Here is a 23,106-nt window from a genome sequence, read left to right as displayed (position 1 = left end):
CAGCGGCCATGGCTCACGGGCCCAGCCGCTCCGCGGCATGTGGGATCTTCCCGGACCGGGGCACGAACCCGTGTCCCCTGCATCGGCAGGCGGACTCTCAACCACTGCGCCACCAGGGAAGCCCCAACACTGACTTTTAACTAAGAAAGAATCTCAGATATTTTGGTGCCACTATCAAAGCAACACCGTGGTCCTCCATCATCACCAGAAACTGTTCTACCACTAAATTCATAAACTCGACCACTATCTCCCTGACTGCACCCTCCCACCTCTCCAGCTCTCACTCAGTGACTGAAAGGTGATGGTCCTTGGGGCTTCCCAGCACCTCCAGACTCTTGACCACTGTTCCCCTTCCCCATCACCCCTCTGGTCTTCCAGTCTCTCCCACTCAGTCAAGACACCACAGTCCAGCACTTCCACCAGGTCTTGTGAATGTCCTCAGCTCCCTCACCTCTTCCCCTCTCCACCACACTATCCAGGATGGAATCAATGCCGCTGTCTGGGCACACCTGACCTGCCAGGCGCTGCTGTAGAGAAGTCAAAGCATGGGACACACGTGGGCCACGAAAGACTCATGGTCTCCAACTCAGTCAAGTCCTCCCTGCTGCCTGCTGGCCTTTTACATCCTTTTAGTTAGGTCTCTCTCCTCTCACCACAGCAGCCATTTCAAACACTCTCTGTGTTCTTTTATTGTTAATGACTTTTTACTAAAGAAAATTTACATTCATAGGCAAAAAAACACCCCAAAAAACAGTAAAACGTGAGCTTATGTACCATTAGCTAGCTTCAATGATTATCAACTCACAGCCTATCTTCTTTCCTCTAAACTGTCCAAGTCCCACTCCACTGGATAATTCTGAGGCCCGTCCCAGATACCCTACCTTTTCATCAAAATATTCTGGTGGCCGTGCTCATCCACGCCCATCTCCTCCTCACAGACTAACTGAAGGCTCCAGAGAGACAGCATTGACACAGGCCCCACCCCCTCCTTCCACTACCAACAACACAGCGTACCCGGCTCTGTCCCCTGCCCTTTCTCCCATCACAAGTTCGTCCATTTATCTACACTCTAAATCTGGGCCCTCCCTAGGGACTTAAGTTTATGGGTTTTTTCTCTCCCTCCCGTATCTTCATTCTCCCAGTGGAAGCATTCTGCTCAGTCCTAAGCATGCTGGCCTGAGTCTCTCCACCTCAACCTCTCGTCTCCTCTTTGAGCCGAACTAAAGAAAGCAGCGGAACCCTTGTCTATTTCTTCATCTCCTATTCATTGACAAGAATGAATATTTCAGATGATTTTTACTTCTTTACGTACTCAGGAAGCAGTGGGGAGATGACTTTGTTTTCTAATTTAGTCTGATAAATATTATCAACTTTTATTTCATGTGTACTTTTATGAAGCTTAATGACAACTATTTGGTTTCTTCTGTTATCAAAACAGCACTCCCAAGCCATGCTGCTCCGTACCCAATGACCAGCAGCATTTGGGAAACTGCATCCTACAGATGACTTATATAGAGCCATATGCACACCACCAAGTTCAAATGCTCTGAGAAGCCACACAGTAAAGACACCAGAACCCAGTGCTTTGCCCCCTATTTGTGGAATACTTCTTGGCTCATAGGCCTCTAGTGCTCCATAAAATACATTTGGGTAATAATGTGAAGTTATTTCAATGATGCTCAAATCCTTTTTAGGAAGAAGGCAATCTAAACAGAGTAAATAAAATCATATCAAAGAATTCCAGAAATAGGAGTGCTCTCTCTGTCACAATGTAAGCAAAACCAGGACTCTGCTACCTCCGTTGGGACCAGGGTCAGGGGGGCCGAGACTGACGCCTCCCCATGTGTTTCCGCTCCATCCTCGCTCCCGTTTAACCTTCATCTTCCTCTTCCAGTCCCACTCTTCTCTCTGCCGGACCATATCCGCCTCTACCTTCTCCTGCTCTTCCTTGCTTCTTTGGGCAATGGTCTGCACAGCTCCATTTCTCATAAGAGGGACATTCAGACCAGGCCATAGGAAGCCATAACGCCCTGAAGGTTTAAAAACATACATAAATAAGGATTTTTTTAAAAGCATTCATTTCTTGAGTATTAAAATGCCAGGCAATGTGTATATAGATAATGATACCGCTGGTGGGAGCTTAAGCTAACATAATCACTCTACAGGCCACTTGGCATTGTTCATTAAAATTTTAAACATACCTACCGTAACAGCTAGTAATTCTACTTACTGGTATTGCCTAGAAAAACACTCCCATGCAGGTATGAGGCATATGTGTGCTTGGACAAGGATGTCCACTGAAGTGTTATTTGTAAAGGCAAAAAACAGAAACAATCTAAATATGTCCAGCAATATTGGAACAGTAAAATGAACTACGGCATATCCAACCTATGAAATACTCTATACTAAATTCAAAGAATAAGTTAGCGCTATAGGTTCTGATGTAGAACAATTTCCAAGACCTATTATTGAGTGAAAAAAAGCAAATAAGACAATATGTACCATATGACATAATCTAATTATTTTTAAAAGAAAATATATACTCCTTTTAGGGTATTTATATATATAAAAGCATTAGAAAATGTCAGAAGGAAACACATCAAAATGAAATCAGTGGTTTCCTTAGGGGAGGCAACTGGGATTGGGGGAGATAAAAAAGGCATCAAGGGGGACTTTAGGTTTCTCTATTTTTTTTTATTGAGAAATTTTTTTTATTGAGAAAGTATACATATATGATTGTTTAAAATGTTAAAAAAATAAATAAATAAAAAAGATATAAGGTAAGTCATGGAGAAAAACATCCAAGTAGACATGCAACAGCTACAAGTGCAGTGAAAGGTGTTTTCTTTACATGCAAAAGGCTATTACTATCAAAGATAATTTGTCAGCAACCACAGTAAAGAATGTTGATTCAAGTATACTATTTTTATTCTTTAAAAAACACAAGTATAAACAATCATGTGTTCCAGAAGTTGGCAAAGGCCCACAATCCAAATCTACTCCACCACTTTTTTTTATTTTTAATAAATTTATTTATTTATTTATTTATTTTTGGCTGTGTTAGGTCTTTGTTGCTGCGTGCGGGCTTCCTCTAGTTGTGGCGAGCAGGGGCTACTCTTCGTTGCGGTGCGTGGGCTTCTTATTCCGGTGCCTACTCTTGTCGCGGAGCACGGGCTCTAGGCTCGCAGGCTCTAGAGCGCAGGCTCAGTAGTTGTGGCGCACGGGCTTAGCTGCTCCGCAGCATGTGGGATCTTCCCAGACCAGGGCTCAAACCCGTGTTCCCTGCATTGGCAGGCGGATTCTTAACCACTGCCCCACCAGGGAAGCCCTAGCCCACCACTTATTTTTGTAAATAAAGTTTTATTGGAACACAGGTATGCCCATTTGGTTATGTATTGTCTATGACTGTTCTTGTGCTACAACAGCAGAGTTGAATAGTTGGAACAGAGGCCATGTGGCCCATAAGGCTAAAAAAGTATTTACTACCTGGCCCTTCAGAGAGAAAGTTAAGCCAGTTCTTCAGTTATTCCACCTTCTACCTCTGAATCGTAAGTTCTTTGAGGATAGGGACTTTTGCAGCAGATGCCACACAAGGGCATTTAAGGCTTGTTGAATGAATAACTAAATGAATGAATCCCTTTCTATGGGATTTTCCTTTCCCTGAATCATGGGGCAATAAGCCATTTGGCTGGACCCTAAAATCACAGAACCTAATGCCCTTCATGAGAAATGTTTTATGCTTCTAGTTTGTAAAATATCTATAAAATTTTGGAGAAAAAATCTTAGAAAGCACATTAGCTGTTTTTATAAATAAGTTTACCTTCACCGATGATCTGACCCCTGTTCAAATCTTTTCTTTTCTTTTTCTTAGTTCTTTTGCCTCTTCCTTTTCTTGTTCCGGCACCAGACTCTGCTAAGGCACCTTTCCACAGCTCATCTGCTGTCACTATAAAGAAATAGGTTTTAAAAAATTTCTTCAAGAAATGATTTACGGTCTATTGATTTATTCCTGTTGAATACAAAAGGCTGGAAGAAGTCGGGTCACATATCATTACGGCAATGAAAGCAAAATTGAAACATTCTTTGTACACATCACATGGTTACATTTGGAAAGCCCAAGAGGAAGCGATTCTACTCCTTTTACAGAATATGGCCTTCCCCCACAAAAGACAACCATATTTCAATCCCTGTTACTTTCCAGTAGATTTGTCTCCCAGACATTTTAACAACTGTGTGACTGGTCTCTTCCCTGCCCTCTTGCCTCCATTATAACTATTGAGATAATCAGTAACTAGACTTCCAAAATACAGATCTCTTAGCCCAAAGTACCAACACTGCAATTTGAACCCCAAAATCTTAATAATTTGGATTGTTTGCTCTATTCTGTAAATGCCCTAAACATCTCTGTATATCCTTCAAAATGAGATGCCCAAATTCACCTTCAACTCTGATTATAGCCTAACCAATACTTGCAAAAGAATGAGTGTGTAGAGGTCTGATAGTTAATACCTGCATGTGTATGTGTGTATTTCTTAAATCATTGTTGTTGTCTTTTTCTTTATATATAGACCCTGACACTGCTGATTTATTTCCATTTGTGAGTTTCCAGGGTCCCCAGATCTTTTTCTATCATAAATTGCAAGCAGTATTTTCCCCTTTGTACTTGTGGAATATTCAGATTCTTTACTTTTGACCACTTCTGAATTTTATTGGTCTATGTTGTTTAGCTAGCTATGTTGTTTATTAGATTTAAATTGTCTTCACAAGGACTTCTACCTTTCACAGTATCACCAATTGATTTTATGACCACAGATTGTTCCATTACCAATTTAATAAAGAATCAGAGCCATACAAATGTTGTACTAGTCAAAAATCTAAGATACATATATCTACATGCCTGAAATATTAAACATATTCTAGAACTCAAATGAGTATCTTCATTCTCCTCTTCTGAGCCCTTAAGCTTTAAAAGTTCTACCATACCAAGGGGGTAAGAGGGGGTGGGTGGGATGAATTGGGAGATTGGGATTGACATATATACACTATATATACACTATTGATACTATGCATAAAACAGATAACTAATGAGAACCTACTGTATAGCTCAGGGAACTCTACTCAATGCTCTGTGGGGACCTATATAGGAAGGAAATCCCAAAAAGAGGGGATATATATTATACATATAGCTGATTCAGTCTGCTGTACAGTAGAAACTAACACAACATTGTAAAGCAACTATACTCCAATAAAAATTTTTTAAAATAATAAAAATGAAAGTTCTACCTGCTAGCCTCCTGAAAGGCCTTACACCTTGATCCTTTGGGTAGATAACATGAAAAGGGAGAAATGCTTTGGATTTATAATATTTTTTAATGCTTTATAGCTATACAGTACCCTGTTTTTAAAAATACAAATGTATTATTACAGATGATCTGCATGACTGAAGCTCACAAAAGTAAGTAAGCTTCCACATCACATGCTGCTTTGTGTATCCCTGATCAAAGCAAAGGGTTAACTTCAAACTTTAGGCTGACACTGATTCGTTTAAAAGAACCACAGGTTTGAAATAAAATTACCAACCTCAAACTAAACTCTCACTAAAGACTGCTTTTCTTTCCTAATTGCTTAAAAATGATGGTATCTATAAATGCCATCAAAAACTTGAAAGTTCACAGCGAGAGCACTTTTAATGGAGGCATAAGGAGGTCAATCAATTACAGTTTCTCTTAGAATCAGAATAAGCAAATCACTCATTAAGACTAAAAGGGATTCAATTTTAAAAGAAACAATATTAAGACGAAGATTTAAAAGACTCCACCATTTAATGGTGGACCCTCTATGGCAGAGGGATAGATTTACAAATACAATGTTAAACGTTTTTAGGAAATCTTAATGAGTTTTGAAAAAATTATGGTTTTCTTTATTTATTGGAAGAGATTTAGAAAATCAAAGACTAGTTCCTATTAAAACAGCAAAAACTAGCCCCATGCTGGTTTCAACTGAGTTCACCCCCACCCCGCCCTGACTTGGGAGCAATAAACTCATAAGGGTACAGAGTCCTATGACTGAGGAAGAAGGGAGGCTAATGGAGAGTCAGAGGCAGGTGTGAGTGGTCTCAGAGGGCAAGGGGCACCTCTAGAACAAGAAGAGTTAGAGAAAAGGCCTTTCAGGGCAGGGAAAAGACTATTTTTAAAAAGGCCTGTAAGTCTGATATACACCCGCCCAACACCCCCCAACCACCACCATCGAAGCACAAAGTCAGCTCTTAGAAAACACTGGGGCTGTAAGTCTGATATACACCCGCCCAACACCCCACAACCACCACAATCAAAGCACAAAGTCAGCTCTCAGAAAACACTGGGGCTGGGGGCACCAAGAGCCTCATGGCTCCAACTCTACCCACCTCTCTTTTCTCTTTACACCAAAATCCTCTGATACAAGGAAGACTGTGTTACTTGCAATTCCCCAACATCTGGTCCTCTTTTCTGCATAGCTACACAAATGACCTAGTAGGTCATTATTTAATTTAATCCAAATTAAAGTGATCTGTACCCACACAATGAAATATTCTACAGTTATGACACTGCACTGGAGAAGCCCATGTACTGTCATGGGAAAATGTATAGCGTACTGCTGTATGAAAATAGCAGCAAATCCAGGATTTCAGGGTAGTAGGATTACAAGTGATTTTTTGCTTTTTGATTCTGTATTTACCAAATAGTCTAAAATGAATTGGCTTTATAATCCTAATTTCTTTTAATTTGCCTAATGCTGAATTGTAGATTCAATCTCCATTTCTTACAAGCTAATTTCAGTTCAGACTGGACTCTCAAATACTATCTCAGGTAGGAGTAATATTAGTAAAACAACATCTCCTTAAAATTAACTTTTCCTGATTAGTCCTATCTCCTCAACTAAAGTGCAGCTGAAAACAGATTTTGAGTATATTCTTGGTGTGAATCTAAATCAGCAGGGATTTGGGCCACAATTCCATCCTGGAATTCCAGGGATTCCACAGGTCCTTTAGACCTCAGGTGCCCCAAATGAGGGGATTAAAGTAAACTAGTGCTCCCAAAAGTGTGTATAGTACAACTGGTAGCATGTAAGATAATTCTAGGAGGTACGTGGAGGAACATTTTTATTTGAATAGCACAGGCACACCTTGGAGACATTGTGGGTTTGGTTCCAGACCACTGTGACGAAGCAAACATCACAATAAAGTGAGTCACACAAATTTTCTGGTTTCCCAGTGCCTATAAAAGTTATGTTTATACTATACTGCAGTCTTAAGCATGCAATAGCATTATGTCTAAAACAACAATATATATACTTTAATTTTAAAAATATTCAAAAATAACATAAAAAATACTCTACTGCTAAAAAATGCTAATCTTCAGCCAGTCATAGTAGCAACATCAAAGACCACTGATCACATATCACCATATCAAATATAATAATAACTAAAAAGTCTGAGATATTGCAAGAATTACCAAAATATGACACAGAGACAACACACAAATGCTGTTGGAAAAAATGCTGCAGATAGATTTGTTCAACACAGGTTGCCACAAACCTTAAATATGTCAAAAACGCAATATCCACAAAGCCCAATACAGTGAAGTGCAATAAAATGAGGTACGCCTGTACATCATCATTAATACATTAAAATGAGGTACGCCTGTACATCATATGTTAATCTCTGAAGTGGTAGTTCATTTAAGGAGGAAAAAGAAAAAGAAGAAAAATTAAGATACAAATCCACCTTTTATTTTCCTGTTTCATGAAATGGGAAGTTTGTGGCCAGTCTACGTACATTTAGTGAAGAAACTATAGAATCTATACTGTTGGCCCATCAAGTTACTGGGAGAAGAAATACAGCACTGTGTCTGTAGCGCACGGGTCAAGCTGATAAAATGACGGTTGTCTCTGGTTCCTGGAGATGACAAACAGCCTGCAGGTAGATGGAATAAAACTTTGTTAGATGCTCCACACCTATGGAGAAACACTGCCAGCACCAAAAAATTAACTGTTACTAATAAAAATAAGTCACTAAAATCCTGAACTTTTAAGAATCTTTTTTTTTTTTTTTTGCGGTACACGGCCTCTCACTGTTGTGGCCTCTCCCGTTGCGGAGCACAGGCTCCGGACGCACAGGCCCAGCGGCCATGGCTCATGGGCCAAGCCACTCCGTGGCATGTGGGATCTTCCCGGACTGGGGCACAAACCCGTGTCCCCTGCGTCGGCAGGCGGACTCTCAACCACTGTGCCACCAGGGAAGCCCTAAGAATCATATTTCGAGGACAGTCTCTCTTTAAAAGATAAAACTTCTGGAGGCTGGCTCAGATGACATAGTGAGGTCTCTCTGGACCTATTAGCTTACTTTGTAAATTACTCAATTAAAAGTAAACAGAAAATACTGGCTTTTCATTTTAAATATATTCAGATCTTCAATAATCATTCTAAATCCCATTATGTTGGACACATTTTAGTTTTCCTTGTAACCTTCTCAATCTTCAACAAAATATCAAGTGCACATGAATTTATTCTTGTAGTTTAGAACTACAATCCTTGACATACTTTAAGAGTGTAAAAATCACTACCATCAAATTTAGAATTCTTTAATCTTTTTCTAAAGACCAAAATACTATTCACAAATAATAATGTAGTTAGCCTACAAAGGTCCAACTGTCAAAAATAGAAAGAAATCAACTTCAGACTTCAGAAATAATCTCTTTCAATGTACTGTTGCTACAACTGTTTGCTCAAATTGCATTGTGCTTTTTAAAACAGGAGGTGGCAGCAGCTCATGCTAAATCACATTTGAAGTCCAATTACAGATTATCATCCACTAATGATCAATTAACAATTTTGCTCTGATCCTTTGAATGCTTATAAATTTCAGACCATGAAGTCTCCATCTCAGGAATAGCATGGAGTCCACAGAGGGCCAAGCCCAGGAAGCTCCCTTGGGTGGACTTCTTCAAAGACAGAGTCTGCCCTTGAAGGTTTCACTTCAGTGTTTAACAGTTTTCACCATGAAGAATTTCTTCCTTCTAATTTAAATCTCTTCTATTAAATCAAACTGGTTAATGAGTGATGTGTTTCAGGGATTTTAGAAAAATTATTGCTATTTCTGACCAATCTGTTGCAGCCTTTAGGAAAATACTGCAACAGGTACAAAGAATACAAAGCAATTTTTTAAAAACAAGGCAATTACTAACTCTAGGGAAAAGAAAATGTTGTAGGAGAAAGGAAACATAATAAGAGAATACAGCTGACCCTTAAACAGCGTGAGGGTGATGGGCACTGACCCCCCCCCCCGCCAGTTAAAAATCCACGTATAACATATAGTTGGCCTTCCCTATCTGCGATTCCACATCCTTGGATTCAACCAACCTCGAATTGCATGGTACTGTAGTACTTATTTCTTGAAAAAAATCCACATATAATTGGACCCGTGCAGTTTAAACCCATTCTGGTTGTACAGGGTCAACTGTACTACCTAGCTCGGCTGTGAAGAACATATACATAACTGCCTACAGATTCGACCAAAACTGTGCTTACAACTATGCTCAGAAAAAGCAGGGATGGTGTCTAATTAAATCTTCAATTAGCATAACGACGTTAACAGAGAAAAGAACAAGTATATACACTATCTGTTTAGAAATATAACCAGATGGAAGTTAAAGTGTCACTGGAAGATGAGAAGGCCTAGAAAAGGGAAGTGGTGGGTTTTTTTTGTTTTTTTTTTTTTGCGGTACGTGAGCATGTGGGATCTTCTTGGACTGGGGCATGAACCCGTGTCCCCTGCATCGGCAGGTGGACTCTCAATCACTGTGCCACCAGGGAAGCCCTGGGAAGTGGTTTTAAGATATAAACCTTTTAGTACTCTTCGGAAGTACAATGTTTCAAGATAACAATCTTTAAAGTAGGAACTACCATCCTCATTTTATAGAAGAGGAAACTGAGGGTCCAAGGGGTGTGGTGTCATTAGTTCATGGTCGCACAGGCAGAAAGTGGAGGAGCCGAGAACTGTGCAGTCATTCCACCAGTCAGCACTCTCCCCACCCCTTCTACAAACACGGTGTTTCCAGAACACATCACAGTATCCAAGACAGCTCAGGACCCAGTCCTGCCATTACTGGCTGTGTGACCTTAAAGCAAGTCACTTAGCCTCTCAGAGACTCTCTTCAGCATCTGTAAAATGGGAATAACAACTCCTCATAAAAACTGGTGTGAGGATTAACCAAGATAACATACTATTAACCTGACACAGTCATTACTCAATAAATCATGGCTATTATTTTTTAAAGCCTTGAATTATAACAGCTGTAATCATTAAAAAATTGAAAAATACTCTTTAGACCTTATCCATTTCTATTACAAAGAATGTACTTCATTCCTCTACATTTTTAAAAAACTACATAAAGTACTCTTAACACTAGCTCTTATAAGAAAAGGTAGTTAGATAAATAAATCTCACCATTGCTGGGAACAGTCTTCAATGCCAAAATGGAAGCTGCTGGAAAGCTGTTTAGGTAAAGCTGCCTGGACCATAGATGACCTATAAATTAAAAAAAAAAAAAATTAAGATCCATTTCTACATGAAAAGAAACATTTTTTAACACCTAAAGAATAGTATTATCTATAGAATAAAAGAATCAAGACAAGTAAATGAGTAATTTCTGGGCTCCATGACCACTTGCCCAAGTAAATGAAATCACATCACATCGGCTCCTTCACTCTCACATCTGACCTGTTACCAAGCCCTAGAGATTCTCCTCAAAAATCAATCCACCTCTCAGCTACACACCCTCCTACAGTCTCACCGCCCCTCTTTGTTCAAGCTCCATCCCTCAGCCACGGGGTAAGGACAGTCTCCTGTTGACAGTCTCCTAACAGGTCTCCAGTCTGCCTCCAGTCTCCCTCTAATTCACCATCTGCTGTCAAGCAGGCCCTTTTCTCTCTCTCTCTCTTTTTTTTTTTTTTTGCTTATTTCAAACTCCTAATTTACCCCCCTCCCCTTTTCCCTTTGGTAACAGGCAGGCCTTTCTAAAACTACAAGTCTAGTCACCGCACAGCCCTGATATATCATTCTTTGGCTCCCTACTATCTGCAGAACAAATTCAAAACTCCTCAGCATCACCTACAGGGCTGCGGCTTGGCCCCAACCTTCCACGTCAGCCTCATCTCCACCACTCTCCTCTCCATCCCCCTCTGGCCACACCAGACTCGCAGTCAGTATGGAACACACTCAGCTCTTGAATCCTTTACTGTGTCTCTGACACGTTCTCCTGGTTTGCCTGAAACACCACCTCTCGGTGAAGGCTCCCCAATTCCCACAGCACTCTGCTCCCCTCTTTCATCAGGAGCTCCTGCAGCGCCAGGCTGTAACTATACGGTGTATCACTTCACACAGTACAGTACTTCAGAACAGGCTCTGACAACATTCACTGGACACTAATTTTTGAAAAAGGCGCCAAGAAAAACCAGTGGAGAAAGAATAATCTTTCCAACAAATGATGCTGGGACAACTGAGTATTCACATGCAGAAAGAATGAAGTTGGAGCCCTACTTATACCATACATAAAACTTAACTCAAAATGGATCAAAGACCTAAAGGTAAGAGCAAAAACTATAAAACCTTTAGAATAAAACATAAGGGTAAATAATTATGACCTTGGATTTTGCAATGGTTTCTTAGATATGACACTAAAAGCATAAGCAACAAAAACCAAAAACAGGTAAATCAGACATTATCCAAATTTAAAACTTTTGTGTTTCAAAGGACACTATCAAGAAAATGAAAAGACAACACAGATGGGGAGAAAATTTTACAAATCACTTATCTGACAAGGGACTTGTATCTAGAAAATATAAAGAACTCTTACAATTCACTAATAAAAAGACAGCCCAGTTTAAAAATGGATATATATTAGAACAGACATTTCTCCAAAGAACATATAGGAATGGCCAAGAAGCACAAAAAAAGACGTTCATTAGCCATCAGGGAAATGCAAATCAAAACCACAAATTGATACCACTTCACACCCACTAGGATGACTACAGTCAAAAAGACAGAAAATAACAAGTGTTGACAAGGATGTGGAGAAATAAAAATCCTCATGCTGGTGGGAATGTAAAAAGGTGCAGCTACTTTAGACAACAGTCTAGCAGTTCCTCAAAAAGTGAAACATGGAGTCGCCGTTTGATCCAGCAATTCCACTCCAAGGTGTATACACATGAGAAATGAAAATATAAGTACATACAAAAACACTGCACACAAACATTTACAGCCACGTTAGGCGTAATAGCCAAAAGGTACAAACTACCCAAATGCTCAATAGATAAACAAAATGTGGTATATACACACAACAGAATATTATTCAGCCGTAAAAAGGAATTAAGTACTGATTTATGCTACAACATGGACAAATCTGGAAAACATGATGCTAAGTGAAAGAAGCCAGTCACAAAAGACCGCGTATTACTTGATTCCATCTATACGAAATGTCTAGAACATGCAAACTATAGAGAAAAAAGTAAATTAGTGGTTGCCCAGGGCTGGGGGCAATGGGGGGCTGGGGGGATGCTAGCTAAGAGTACAGGGTTTCTTTTTGGGGTGATGAAAATGTTCTAAAATTGACTGTGTGATGGTTGCACAGCTCTGTGAATACACTAAAACCCACTGAACTGTATACTTTAAGAAGATGAATCCTGTGGTACGTAAATTACATCCCAATAAAGCCACTACCAAAAAAAAGTTCATACACTAGAAAAAGAAAAAAAAAAAAAAGAAGGAAGGAAATAAAGAGGCTCTGGAGCCAGGTGGTGTGGGTGCAAAAACCTGACATCCTCCCAGGCTAACTTTGAACAAGTTTCTCAACCTCTGTGTGCCTTAATTCCTTCATCTGTAAAAGGGGAATAATAAGGGCATCTATCTCATACAGGCATTGTGAAGATGAAGCGAGGAAAAAAGCATAAAGAGTTTAAGACAGTCCCTGCTACACGTAAGAGCTCATGAAAGAAAGCTACACATGCTAAGTGCTATTTGATCGGGGCTTTGGAAAAGGAGGAGGTGGTCACAACATAAACAAAAGTAAAAAATGCTCAGGTCAGATTTTCCTACAAACGATTGCAGGTCAAGTTTCCCGACAAAATGAGTTACTAAAAAGAACTTTTCGATTTTTACAGATCTTTGGATTTCGGAATTACGAATGTTGGATTGTGGGTTTATAATAAAATAGAGCGAATAGAGGTCAAATTAATTACGAAGTGGTGCCTAGAGATAAACATCAGGCTGGAGGATAGCAGATTGCCTTTCCTCGGGCTGCAAACAACCAACTAGGGGTGGGGGAGGACAATAAGAGCAAAACTACTGACATTCCAAACATCCTTGTTTTTAATAAAGGGCACTGATCAGCCCGGAATCTAAAATAACTGACACTAATCCTATCCGACTCAAGCTGGAGGGCAGCCTATTTCCCTTTCGAGCTGGCCGCCATCCACCTCGAACCCCACATCAACATCACCAAATGAACCTGTGAATCACGCCCGCGGGGAAGGCGATGCTCGCCTGCCACTACCCTGCCCCTTTTAACCGAGCATGCACGAGCGGCCTGGTGAACTGGAAGAGACTCTGGACCGCGTCCAGTCCACCCTCAATTTACAGACCCGGGCCCTGCGACCCAGAGAGGATGCGGACGCGCACAAGGTCACACAGCAGGTCCCAGCGGGACAAGAGCCGGGCGTGAGAGGCCGGGGCTGCGGCTTCTCGCTTCTTTCCACCCGGGTGTCTGCAAGCCCTGGGCGAACCCCCACTCCCGCCGCGCTCTGAGCCCCTGCTCCCAGCGTCCTGGCTCTCACCCGCCGGCGCGCCACACAGCACAGGGAGAATCCCCGCAGCGCGCACCGTCGCCGCCATGGTGGAGACCCACGAGCGCCTCCGTCCGGGCAGCCTTCCCACCGCCTGCCGCGACTGCTCCTCGTCCAACGGCCGCGGACCTCGGCCCGAGACTGAATTTCCGAGGCCAGGGGGCCGCCCCGCAACGCAGGCCCGAGTGAGGGGTTGTCTGGACGGGAAGCAAAGTAGGATGAGTACGGCGCAGCCTCGGACAGCCCCCGCGGGGGACCTCGCGTTAGGACCCAGGGGCGGGGCTTGGGCTGGCTGCCGGTGTGGCCGGGGCTGCCTCTCGGTGTTCTCTTCAGAGACCCGGCGGCACCGTCGGGATCTACAGGGCGGCGGGACCGCGAGCCGGTGACATCCTCCTCCCTTGGAACGGAGCTGATGCTGCGGACTCTTCCCAACCAGAAGTGCGAGGTACAGACGAGCACGGAGAGGGTCTCAGTGAAGGTCCGAGGGGGGGAAATAAATAGGAGAATGAAAAAGCTATTCATACCCAACTCCAGCAAAGCTCTGGATAGTTGTTTTGGGAGAAGCATTGCGGGCAATGAAGACAAATCCATATCCAGAGTGTCTGTTCCAGTCAGAACAAGGTGCTGCTCCTTCCATGATAGAACTGGCCCGATGTAATCAATCTGCAACCAGATAGCTGGCTAATCCTCGTGAAGTAGTGTCATAATGGGGGCTCAGTGTTGGTCTCTGCTGTTGGACTATTGCGCACCAAGCAGTGGCTGGAGCCCGATTGGCCCTGGTGAGTGGAAGTCCATGTTGCTGAACGCAAACGTAACCTCCATCCCTAGTGCTTTGTTCTTGAGTCCATTTCTGTGGAAGGAGGCTGACTGACATTCACAGGTTGGTTATTCTGTCCACCTCATTAAAATCCTCCTCTGTGGAGGGCACCCTTTGGTAAGCATTCATATGGAACATAATTATCTTAACATTCTGTGCCAAATTAGAGAAGTCTGTCTACACACCTCTCCCCAGACTCCTTGTCAGGCTTCCTTGAATTTTCTAATCATACTCCTTTCAAGTACCTGACCATCCAGCCAAGCCATTAGCCACAGCGCATGAAAAAGTATGGCTCTGTGCTTCTCATCAGGCAAAATGAACAACGAGGTGCACTGCTCAAATTTCTGCCCACTGAGAGGATTTCCCTTCATCACTGTCCCGCAGAGCCTTCCCAAAGGGAGATGTTGTGCAGCTGTGTCCTTTTAGGTGATGCATACCATGCAGAACCCAAGAGTTTTCCTCTTCAGGCAACTGGTCAGAGGGAGGTTACCGTGAAGCTGTAGGTAGGGGTTGGAGAGAGAAGATAATGTCGCAAGAGTAGAGGCCACGGTCATGAGGAAATCAATTTCTTGTGCCTCCAGGATCTGCTTGAGCGCAGCTTCATATATACCACTTCCACTTGATGGTGGCGTGCTGCTGTGTGCCCAGCTTTATGGCTTGGTGGGTCAGATGGCACCCAGTTCATGATGGACAGCTCAGGTCACAAGGGAACTTGCTGGCCCATGGCCAACCAGTCAAGTTCTGGTTTGTTTGTTTTTTCTAACTTGTCATTTTGAAATAATTACAGACTTATAGGGAGCTGCAAAAATAGGACAGAAAGGTCCCATGCACCCCTCACCCAGTTTTTCCCAATCGTGACATCTTATACAGTCATCTCTCAGTATCCACAGAGGATTGGCTCCAAGGATACCAAAATCCATGGGTGATCAGGTCCCATAGTTGGCCCTCTGAATTCGTACTGTTGCATCCATGGATTTAACCAATCGCATATCATGTAGTACAGCAGTATTTATGGAAAAAAAATTTGCATATAAGCAGACTCATGCAGTCCAAACCCATGTTGTTCAAGGGTCAACTGTATAACTATAATACAGTATCAAAACCGTTGTACACATTGATACAATTCACAGAGTTCATTTGGATTTTATCAGTTTACATGCATTCTTGGGGGTGGTGTGTAGTTCTATACAATTTTTATCACGTGTAGATTTCTGTAACCACCACAATCACGATACAGAACTATCATCACAAAGATCCCTTGTGCTTTCTCTTTAGAGTCACATTCTCCCTCTTCTGTCTTCCCCAACCATCCCTAACCCTTGGCAACCACTAGTATGTTCTCTATATCTAAAATGCTGTCATTTTGAGAATGTTATATAAATGGAATAGAGAGATTGGCTTTTTTCACTTAGCATAATACCATTGATGTACATCCAAGTTGTTGAATGCATCAATAGTTTCTTCCTTTTGTTCCACCATTCATCATTGTAGGATAGCTAGTTTTTCTCCAATTTTTGGCTGTTCCAAACAAAGCTGCTGTGAATATTCATGTGCATTTTTTGACATTTAAAAATTTTCAAATTGTGCTAAAATACACGTAACATAAAATTTACCATCTTAACTATTTTTAAGTGTACAGTTCAGAGCATTGAGTCCATTCATATTGTTGGCAACCATCGCTACCATCCATCTCCAGAACTCTTTTCATCTTGCAAAACAGAAACTCCCTATTCCTTTCTCTCGCCAGTCTCTGGCAACCACCATTCTATTTTCTGTCTCTATGAATTTGATTAACTATCTCCTATAAGTAGAATCATACAGTGTTTGTCCTTTTGTGATTGGCTTATTTCACTTAACATAATGTCCTCAAGGTTCATCCTTGTGTAGCATGTGTCAGAATTTCCTTCCTTTTTAAAGGCTGAATAATATTCCATTGTATGTATATACTGTATTTTGTTTATCCATCTGCCAATGGACAGTTGGGTTGCTTCTACCTTTTTGCTATTGTGAATAATACTGCTATGAACATGGGGTACAAATAGATTTTCAGGTCCCTGCTTTCAATACTTAGAGGTATATGCCCATCATGTACATGTTTTTGTGTGGGCATAAGCTTTCATTTCTCTGGAATGAATGCCAAGCAGTGAGATTGCATGGTAAAGGTATGTTTTGTTTTTTAAGAACAGCCAAACTCTTTTTTTTTTTTTTTTTTTTTTTTTTTTACGGTACGCGGGCCTCTCACCGTTGTGGCCTCTCCCATTGCGGAGCACAGGCTCCGGAAGCGCAGGCCCAGCGGCCATGGCTCACGGGCCCAGCCGCTCCGCGGCATGTGGGATCTTCCCGGACCGGTGCACGAACCCGCGTCCCCTGCATCGGCAGGCGGACTCCCAACCACTGCACCACCGGGGAAGCCCAGCCAAACTCTTTCATAGTGGCCGTACCATTTTATATTTCCACCAGCAATGTGTGAGATCTACTTCCTCTGATCCTCACTAGCATTTAGAATTGTCACTTAAAAAACACTTTTTTAAGCTGTTCTAATAGCTGAGTAGTGATAAATCATCATGGTTTTAATTTACATTTCCCTAATAGGTAATGATGTTTGAATGTCTTTTCACGTGCTTGTTTGCCATCTGTATGTCCTCTTTGGTGAAATGTTTGCTCACTCTCTAGTTGGATTGCTTGGTTTCTTTTACTATTGAGTTTTGAGAGTTCTTTGTATATTCTAGATGGGAGTACATTCCGAAATAAGTTGTCTGCAAATATTTTCTCCCAGCCTGTAGCCTGTCTTTTCATCCTCTTAATAGGGTCTTTCACCAAGCAAAAAGTTTCAGTTTTGATGAAGTCCAGTTTATCGGTTTGTTTCTTTTATGGATCATGTATGGAAATATTATTGATTTTTGTATATTGATCTGATTGTATCCAGGAACTTTGCTGAATTCATTTATTCCAATAGGTTTTTAGTGTATTTCTTAGGATTTTCTACATATCAGATCATGTCATCTGTGAAAAGAGAGAGTTTACACTGTCAGCCTCCTAATTAACATCTTATTATGTTATATTCTGTTACTCTCTCCCTCTCACATTTCTGTTCACTACTGCAGCACCCTGAACCCTGCCACACTCCTGCCCCTAACAGAAGGAGAATCTCATGATTGTCTTACCTTAGTTAGGAAACTTTCTGTACCTTGCTCAGATTTACCAGAGACTCCAATTAAGAATTCTGAACTAATATTTTTTTGTTGATGAAGCATATCTCAAATATGAAACCAAAGGTTATCAAGAAGGATATGGTGTCACTAATTTAAGTTCTCTTTAGAATGTAGTCCTTTCTACCTGAGTTACAGTCAGCCCAGATGGCAGAACTTATTGCACTTACTCTATACAGTTAGTCGACTGGCCAAAGACCAGAGGGTAAGCGCGTACACAGATAGGAGGTATGCTTGAGATCAGAACATGACTTTGAGATGCTTTGAAACAAAGAAGGTTTCCTAACCTCTCCTAGAATCCCCATCAAAAACGGACAACAAGAACTTACGGATTCACTCCTGTTTCCTAGAGAGGTGGCTATTATAAGGGCTGAGGCACATATAAAAGAGATAATATGGAAGTGAAAGGAAATGCACTAGCAGATCATTAGGCCAAACAAGCAGCCTTAACCCAGGTGAGGTTCCTAACTAAACCCTCAAAGGATAAATCTCTGGAGGAATTCAGAGAGGCCACTATAGAATATCAATGTTTAGCCCCTGACTCTGAAAAAGAAGAATGTTAAAAAATGTAACCTTCACTCAGATCATCACTGGTGCTCCCAAGGTGGCCACTTGGTGGTGCCGGATGATTTCAGATGACAGCTGAATTTTTCCATGAAACTACACATCATGATACAAATTGGTTACAATCTTAAATTAACATTGGTAAATAAACTTTAAAAAGAAAACTTTTTAACAGGTTATTTTTAGGTCACATGTCACCTATAATCATAATCTTGACAAAACTAAAGGTGGGACATGGCCTGGAACCAAAGCCTCCAAGATCCTTGGACACCTTCAGATGGATTTTATCCAGCTCCTACCCTTCATGAAATGGGAATGTTTTAGTTTTTAATATGTCTATTTTTATGATGGACTGAAGCATTTAGCTGCTATGAAAAGCTATAGTCCTTACTAAAAGCTGCTTGGTTTTGTGTATCCAACCTATCACATCCCATTTTTTATATCAGGTGATCAAAGCACACACTTTACAGGAATCAGTGACATCCTTAACTTAAAATTAGCAAAAATCTCAGAAACCCTTTAGCTCCCTGGCCAAGGGTACTCCCAGAAGCCCTTATGGCCGTATGGTTCACTCCCTTGGGGATACATCAGTTATCTAAGAACTGAACCCATTTATTTAGAGATTCCACTTCCAATACTAGACTCTACCCTGCTGCGTGCAGACATGGCAAAATATTACAAGGGATTCATGTACTCTACCCAGTCCTATCATCAGCAGGTTAAGGACATCTTCCCCCAGCATCTTCCTAAATAGCTTCTTGGTGATCTTCAACCATGAGATTTTTGTCTGAGACATCAGAGAAAAATTGTTCTTGAACCTTATTGTATAGAACCTTATCGGGTACTGTTAACAAATACAGCAGTGAAACTCCAGGGGGTCAATTCTTCAATACATATTTTACAACTAAAGAAGAATTTCCGAATTGACACAACTGGAAGCCTATTCCAGTAGAGGACTTCAAACTGAGGATTCTCCCAGATGCTCTAGAAGCAGCTGGTCTTCAGAAGCATACAGCTGACCAAAGACCTTTGGAATAAACAGATGACTTCAGGTGACAGATAGCTTCTGCCCAAGATGTCAGACCAAGACCTGTGTCAAAGCCCTGTTTTGCCTAACACAATACTGTATCAACTATACTTCAAAAATAGTCTTGTTTTGTTTTTCATCTGCTTGCTTATAGTTACTCTTCTCATTTCTATTGATTCCTGGTTGTCATCCACCCATAACGACCCGTTTTCTCTTTTCTTCCCTCTTCATTATAATTGTTAGGTCAGAGCGTACTCATTCTTTTTTTTTTAAAGTCTTTTATTGAATTTGTTACAATATTGCTTCTGTTTTATGTTTTGGTCTTTTGGCATGTGGGATCTTAGCTTCCCAACCAGGGATTGAACCCACACCCCCTGCGCTGGAAGGCAAAGTCTTAACCAATGGACCGCCAGGGAAGTCCCCAGAGCGTACGCATTCTAATGCCATTCTTAGATTATCCTAAATAGTAGCCACTGCTCTAAATCTCACCAACTGCTGGATATGCCATCCATTGGCAGACCATCATGATAAATATATATGAACGGTTCTGGTCTCACCAAATGAGACTATAGAGAATTAAAGCCAGTGGTTTTTCCATTAGCACCTACAGGGACAAATGACCTTAAACAAAGCAACCTGTGACTTTGCTAGTGTCCCACTCTCCCAGAAAAAGAGCCAGTTATCACAATCTGTTGATCAGAATCCAGGTAATTCTGAATTCGAATTCAACAACCTTCATTAGGGTAGTAGGCCAGTTACTTATCAGCTGGAAGACAGTAAAGGGATCCAAGTATATAGCAGAGCTAAATATATAGCAAAGCTGCCTAAGGGTGGCTTTGGCTCCAATCTCATGTCATGAACAACTTTTTTCCTGGATCTCTATGTGCCCTTACTGGATTCTACTTCCTTTGTAACCAGGTCAACAGGTCTCGTTTTCCGCAGACTAAAAATTCATGCACTTTAGGAATAGCATCCCAAAACTGTCTGTATATAGAAATCCTAACTTTATACATCACCAGTGCTGGAAATTCCAACCCAGGCAAGAGCTCCAAAATGCGGCCACCCTTAATTATTCATACACTCTGCCTTGGGGAATTGCTGACTCATTGTTTATGTGAACAATCAGAGCAGTATTTCCAATGGTGGGAGACAAAAAGACTATAAGAGACCTATCACTCACTAACTGCCACAAGTTATGACATCACCTCTTCCCTAGACTGAAGATCTGTAGATTTGTCTCAGCTCATTGGCTCAAGTAGTTATGGGCGATTGCTTTGCACTAAACTTCTTACTGACTGATCATGGGGGCATCTATGCCATTGCTATAGTTGGCTCAATGAAACAGGCATGGTAGAACAGGCAGTACATCACCTGAAAGAAAACACTACTTGGCTCAATGCTTCTGCACAGCTTCTCTCTCATCAGATCTGATTGCCATGATGATACAACAAAAAGATCAAAAAGATCTCATGATAAGTTTACTATGGAGACAACCAAACAGTCCTCCGTAAAGATCTGGCTCTCTAGCATCTCTGAATTGGTCAACCTCTCTCAAGCAAGAAAGTGACCAAAAGGGAGAACTGAGGGACTAAATATACCAGTGGACAATGGATACACCTTATATGACAATAGAACTCTGTCCCACACCTTTGCAGCAACCAGCCTGGAAGCCAAACCACAGCCTCTGCAGCAATCAGCTCAGAACAGCCAAATGAATGCTACTTCCCCCCTATTCTTTGCCCTCACTTCCAACTTAGAACCAACCATAGAAAACCAAATATGCTGCCCAAACCAATCACATAAGATATCCTGCTCCGACTTAGCCCCCCTCCAGTTTTCCCATGCCGACAACTTCCAGTCAGGGCATACCTGAAGCTTTCACTTTTTTTCTTCTCATCGTAAAGCTTTCTTAATCCCTTCATGCCTTTGGGTCTCTGCCAGGTGCAGGTGATAGTGGCTGATCCTTTGCTATGGCAAGCTCTGAATAAACAGCCTGTTTCTTCTCATTTGGGTAGTCTTCATTTATTTCCACAAGTGCAAAGCCCTTCATCTTACAGAGGAGAAGACTGAGACCCAGAGAGGATCGTAGATATGATCTCATTCCCAAATGACTTTGAAGTATTGGGGTCTTCAGGCACAGATTCCTGGTCATTTGTCAATATCCATCCTCCTCTTCTTCCTTAGTAATAGAATCCCCCAATTTTCGTTGGCCCCATTGCTGCCCAGGACAAAAACTTCCATTTCCAGCCTCCCTTGCCATCAGCCATAGTCCTATGTCTAAGTTCTTGCCAGTGGTCTGCAAGCAGAAGTGGTATATTGCAATTATTTGATGAGGAATGTTTAAAGTACAGTCTTTATGTTTATGACTTATTTGAATAATAACTGAAGAAGCTTTTTTTTTTTTTTTTTTTTTTTTTTTTTGCGGTACGCGGGCCTCTCACTGTTGTGGCCTCTCCCGTTGCGGAGCACAGGCTCCGGATGCGCAGGCTCAGCGGCCACGGCTCATGGGCCCAGGCGCTCCGCGGCATGTGGGATCTTCCCGGACCGGGCCACAAACCCATGTCCCCTGCATCGGCAGGCGGACTCTCAACCACTGCGCCACCAGGGAAGCCCAGCATTTTTACATTGATTTGAATGTGTGTTAGGAGGTAACCTCTAAATCCTTGGAACTTCCTGAGTGATAGGATATCTCTGTTATTCATAGTGACCCCCCCAAGGACCATATCTGATAGTTTATGCTAATGAAGTGACTCGTGGTTGGCCCCTAGTTTACTCAAATGAGATGACTCAAGATGGGGACTGGCCATGCCTGACAGATCAACCAAGTGATTAGAGGGTTGGGGCTTGAGCCACATGGTATCAGCCCAACCTGGGGGTGGAGGGCACTGGAGATGGAATTCAACTGTGTGGTCAATTGATCACGCCAGCGTAATGAAACCCCAATAAAATTCTGGGCAATGAAGCTCAGGTGAGTTTCCTGGCCTGGAAGCACTCTATGTATTATTGTTACACATCAATATGCCAGAAGGGTAATGTGTTCCTGGGGAAGCCTCACATTTGTGCTGTTCCCAAACCTTACCCTATGTGTCTCTTCCTTAGGCTGATTTTGATTTGTATCCTTTTGCTATAATAAAATTATCATAACAAATACAGCACTTTTTTGAGTTCTGAGAGTAGTTATATATATAGAATTACCAAGTCTGAAAGAGTAGTGGGAACTCCCAAATTTGTAGCCAGATGGTCAGAAGGGTGACCTAGGGACCCCCAATTCATGGCTGGTGTCTGAAGTGAGAGCAGTCTTGTGGGTGACTGTTTCCTTAACCTGTGAAGTTTGGCCCACCTCTGGGTAGCTGGAATGAGAAGTCATTGTAATGCTACAAAATAAAATAGCAGTGAATTTTCATATACGCATACAACAACCCCAAAAGATGGAACAATGCTAATCTATATTTGAAATTGAAAAATAATTACAGGAACAATGTAGTATTTTTCTAAGAAAATATTTGATTGGTAGTGTTCTAGAAGGAAAGATTTTCATCTAGTAGAAACTATGCAGTCAGAGCACTGAGAAAACTTGGGCAATACAAGTTGTTTTTCAAATTAATACGTGGTTA

The 23,106-nt window shown here is 41.6% G+C and overlaps 2 protein-coding genes across 4 annotated transcripts in view; one reads left to right on the top strand and one right to left on the bottom strand.

Moving 5' to 3' along the window:
- Positions 1-14,064, bottom strand: part of MRPS5 (mitochondrial ribosomal protein S5) — a 36,993-nt gene extending 22,929 nt beyond the window's left edge. Inside the window, exons 1-5 of one of the 3 annotated variants that reach the window (XM_033401924.2) lie at positions 13,867-14,064; positions 10,484-10,564; positions 7,814-7,951; positions 3,821-3,946; positions 1,797-2,030 (exon numbers count right to left, since the gene is read on the bottom strand). In XM_033401924.2, coding sequence (XP_033257815.1) covers positions 1,797-2,030; positions 3,821-3,946; positions 7,814-7,951; positions 10,484-10,564; positions 13,867-13,924 — 637 coding nt within the window. In that variant the 5' untranslated portion in view covers positions 13,925-14,064. Of the gene's footprint in view, positions 1-1,796; positions 2,031-3,820; positions 3,947-7,813; positions 7,952-10,483; positions 10,565-13,866 lie in introns of those variants that run through there. The other 2 variants (XM_004277800.3, XM_033401925.2) reach the window with 2 other exon arrangements.
- A 91-nt stretch (positions 14,065-14,155) lies between these two features.
- The window catches only part of ZNF2 (zinc finger protein 2), a 44,709-nt gene continuing 35,758 nt past the window's right edge, over positions 14,156-23,106 (top strand). The window contains exon 1 of the mRNA XM_033401918.2: positions 14,156-14,320. Within this exon, the coding sequence (XP_033257809.1) occupies positions 14,288-14,320 (33 nt within the window). The 5' untranslated portion in view covers positions 14,156-14,287. The remainder of the gene's footprint in view (positions 14,321-23,106) is intronic.

The sequence above is a fragment of the Orcinus orca genome, chromosome 13, assembly GCF_937001465.1.
Source record: "Orcinus orca chromosome 13, mOrcOrc1.1, whole genome shotgun sequence".
Lineage (NCBI taxonomy): Eukaryota > Metazoa > Chordata > Mammalia > Artiodactyla > Delphinidae > Orcinus > Orcinus orca.
This window is presented reverse-complemented; position numbering and strand designations above follow the sequence as displayed.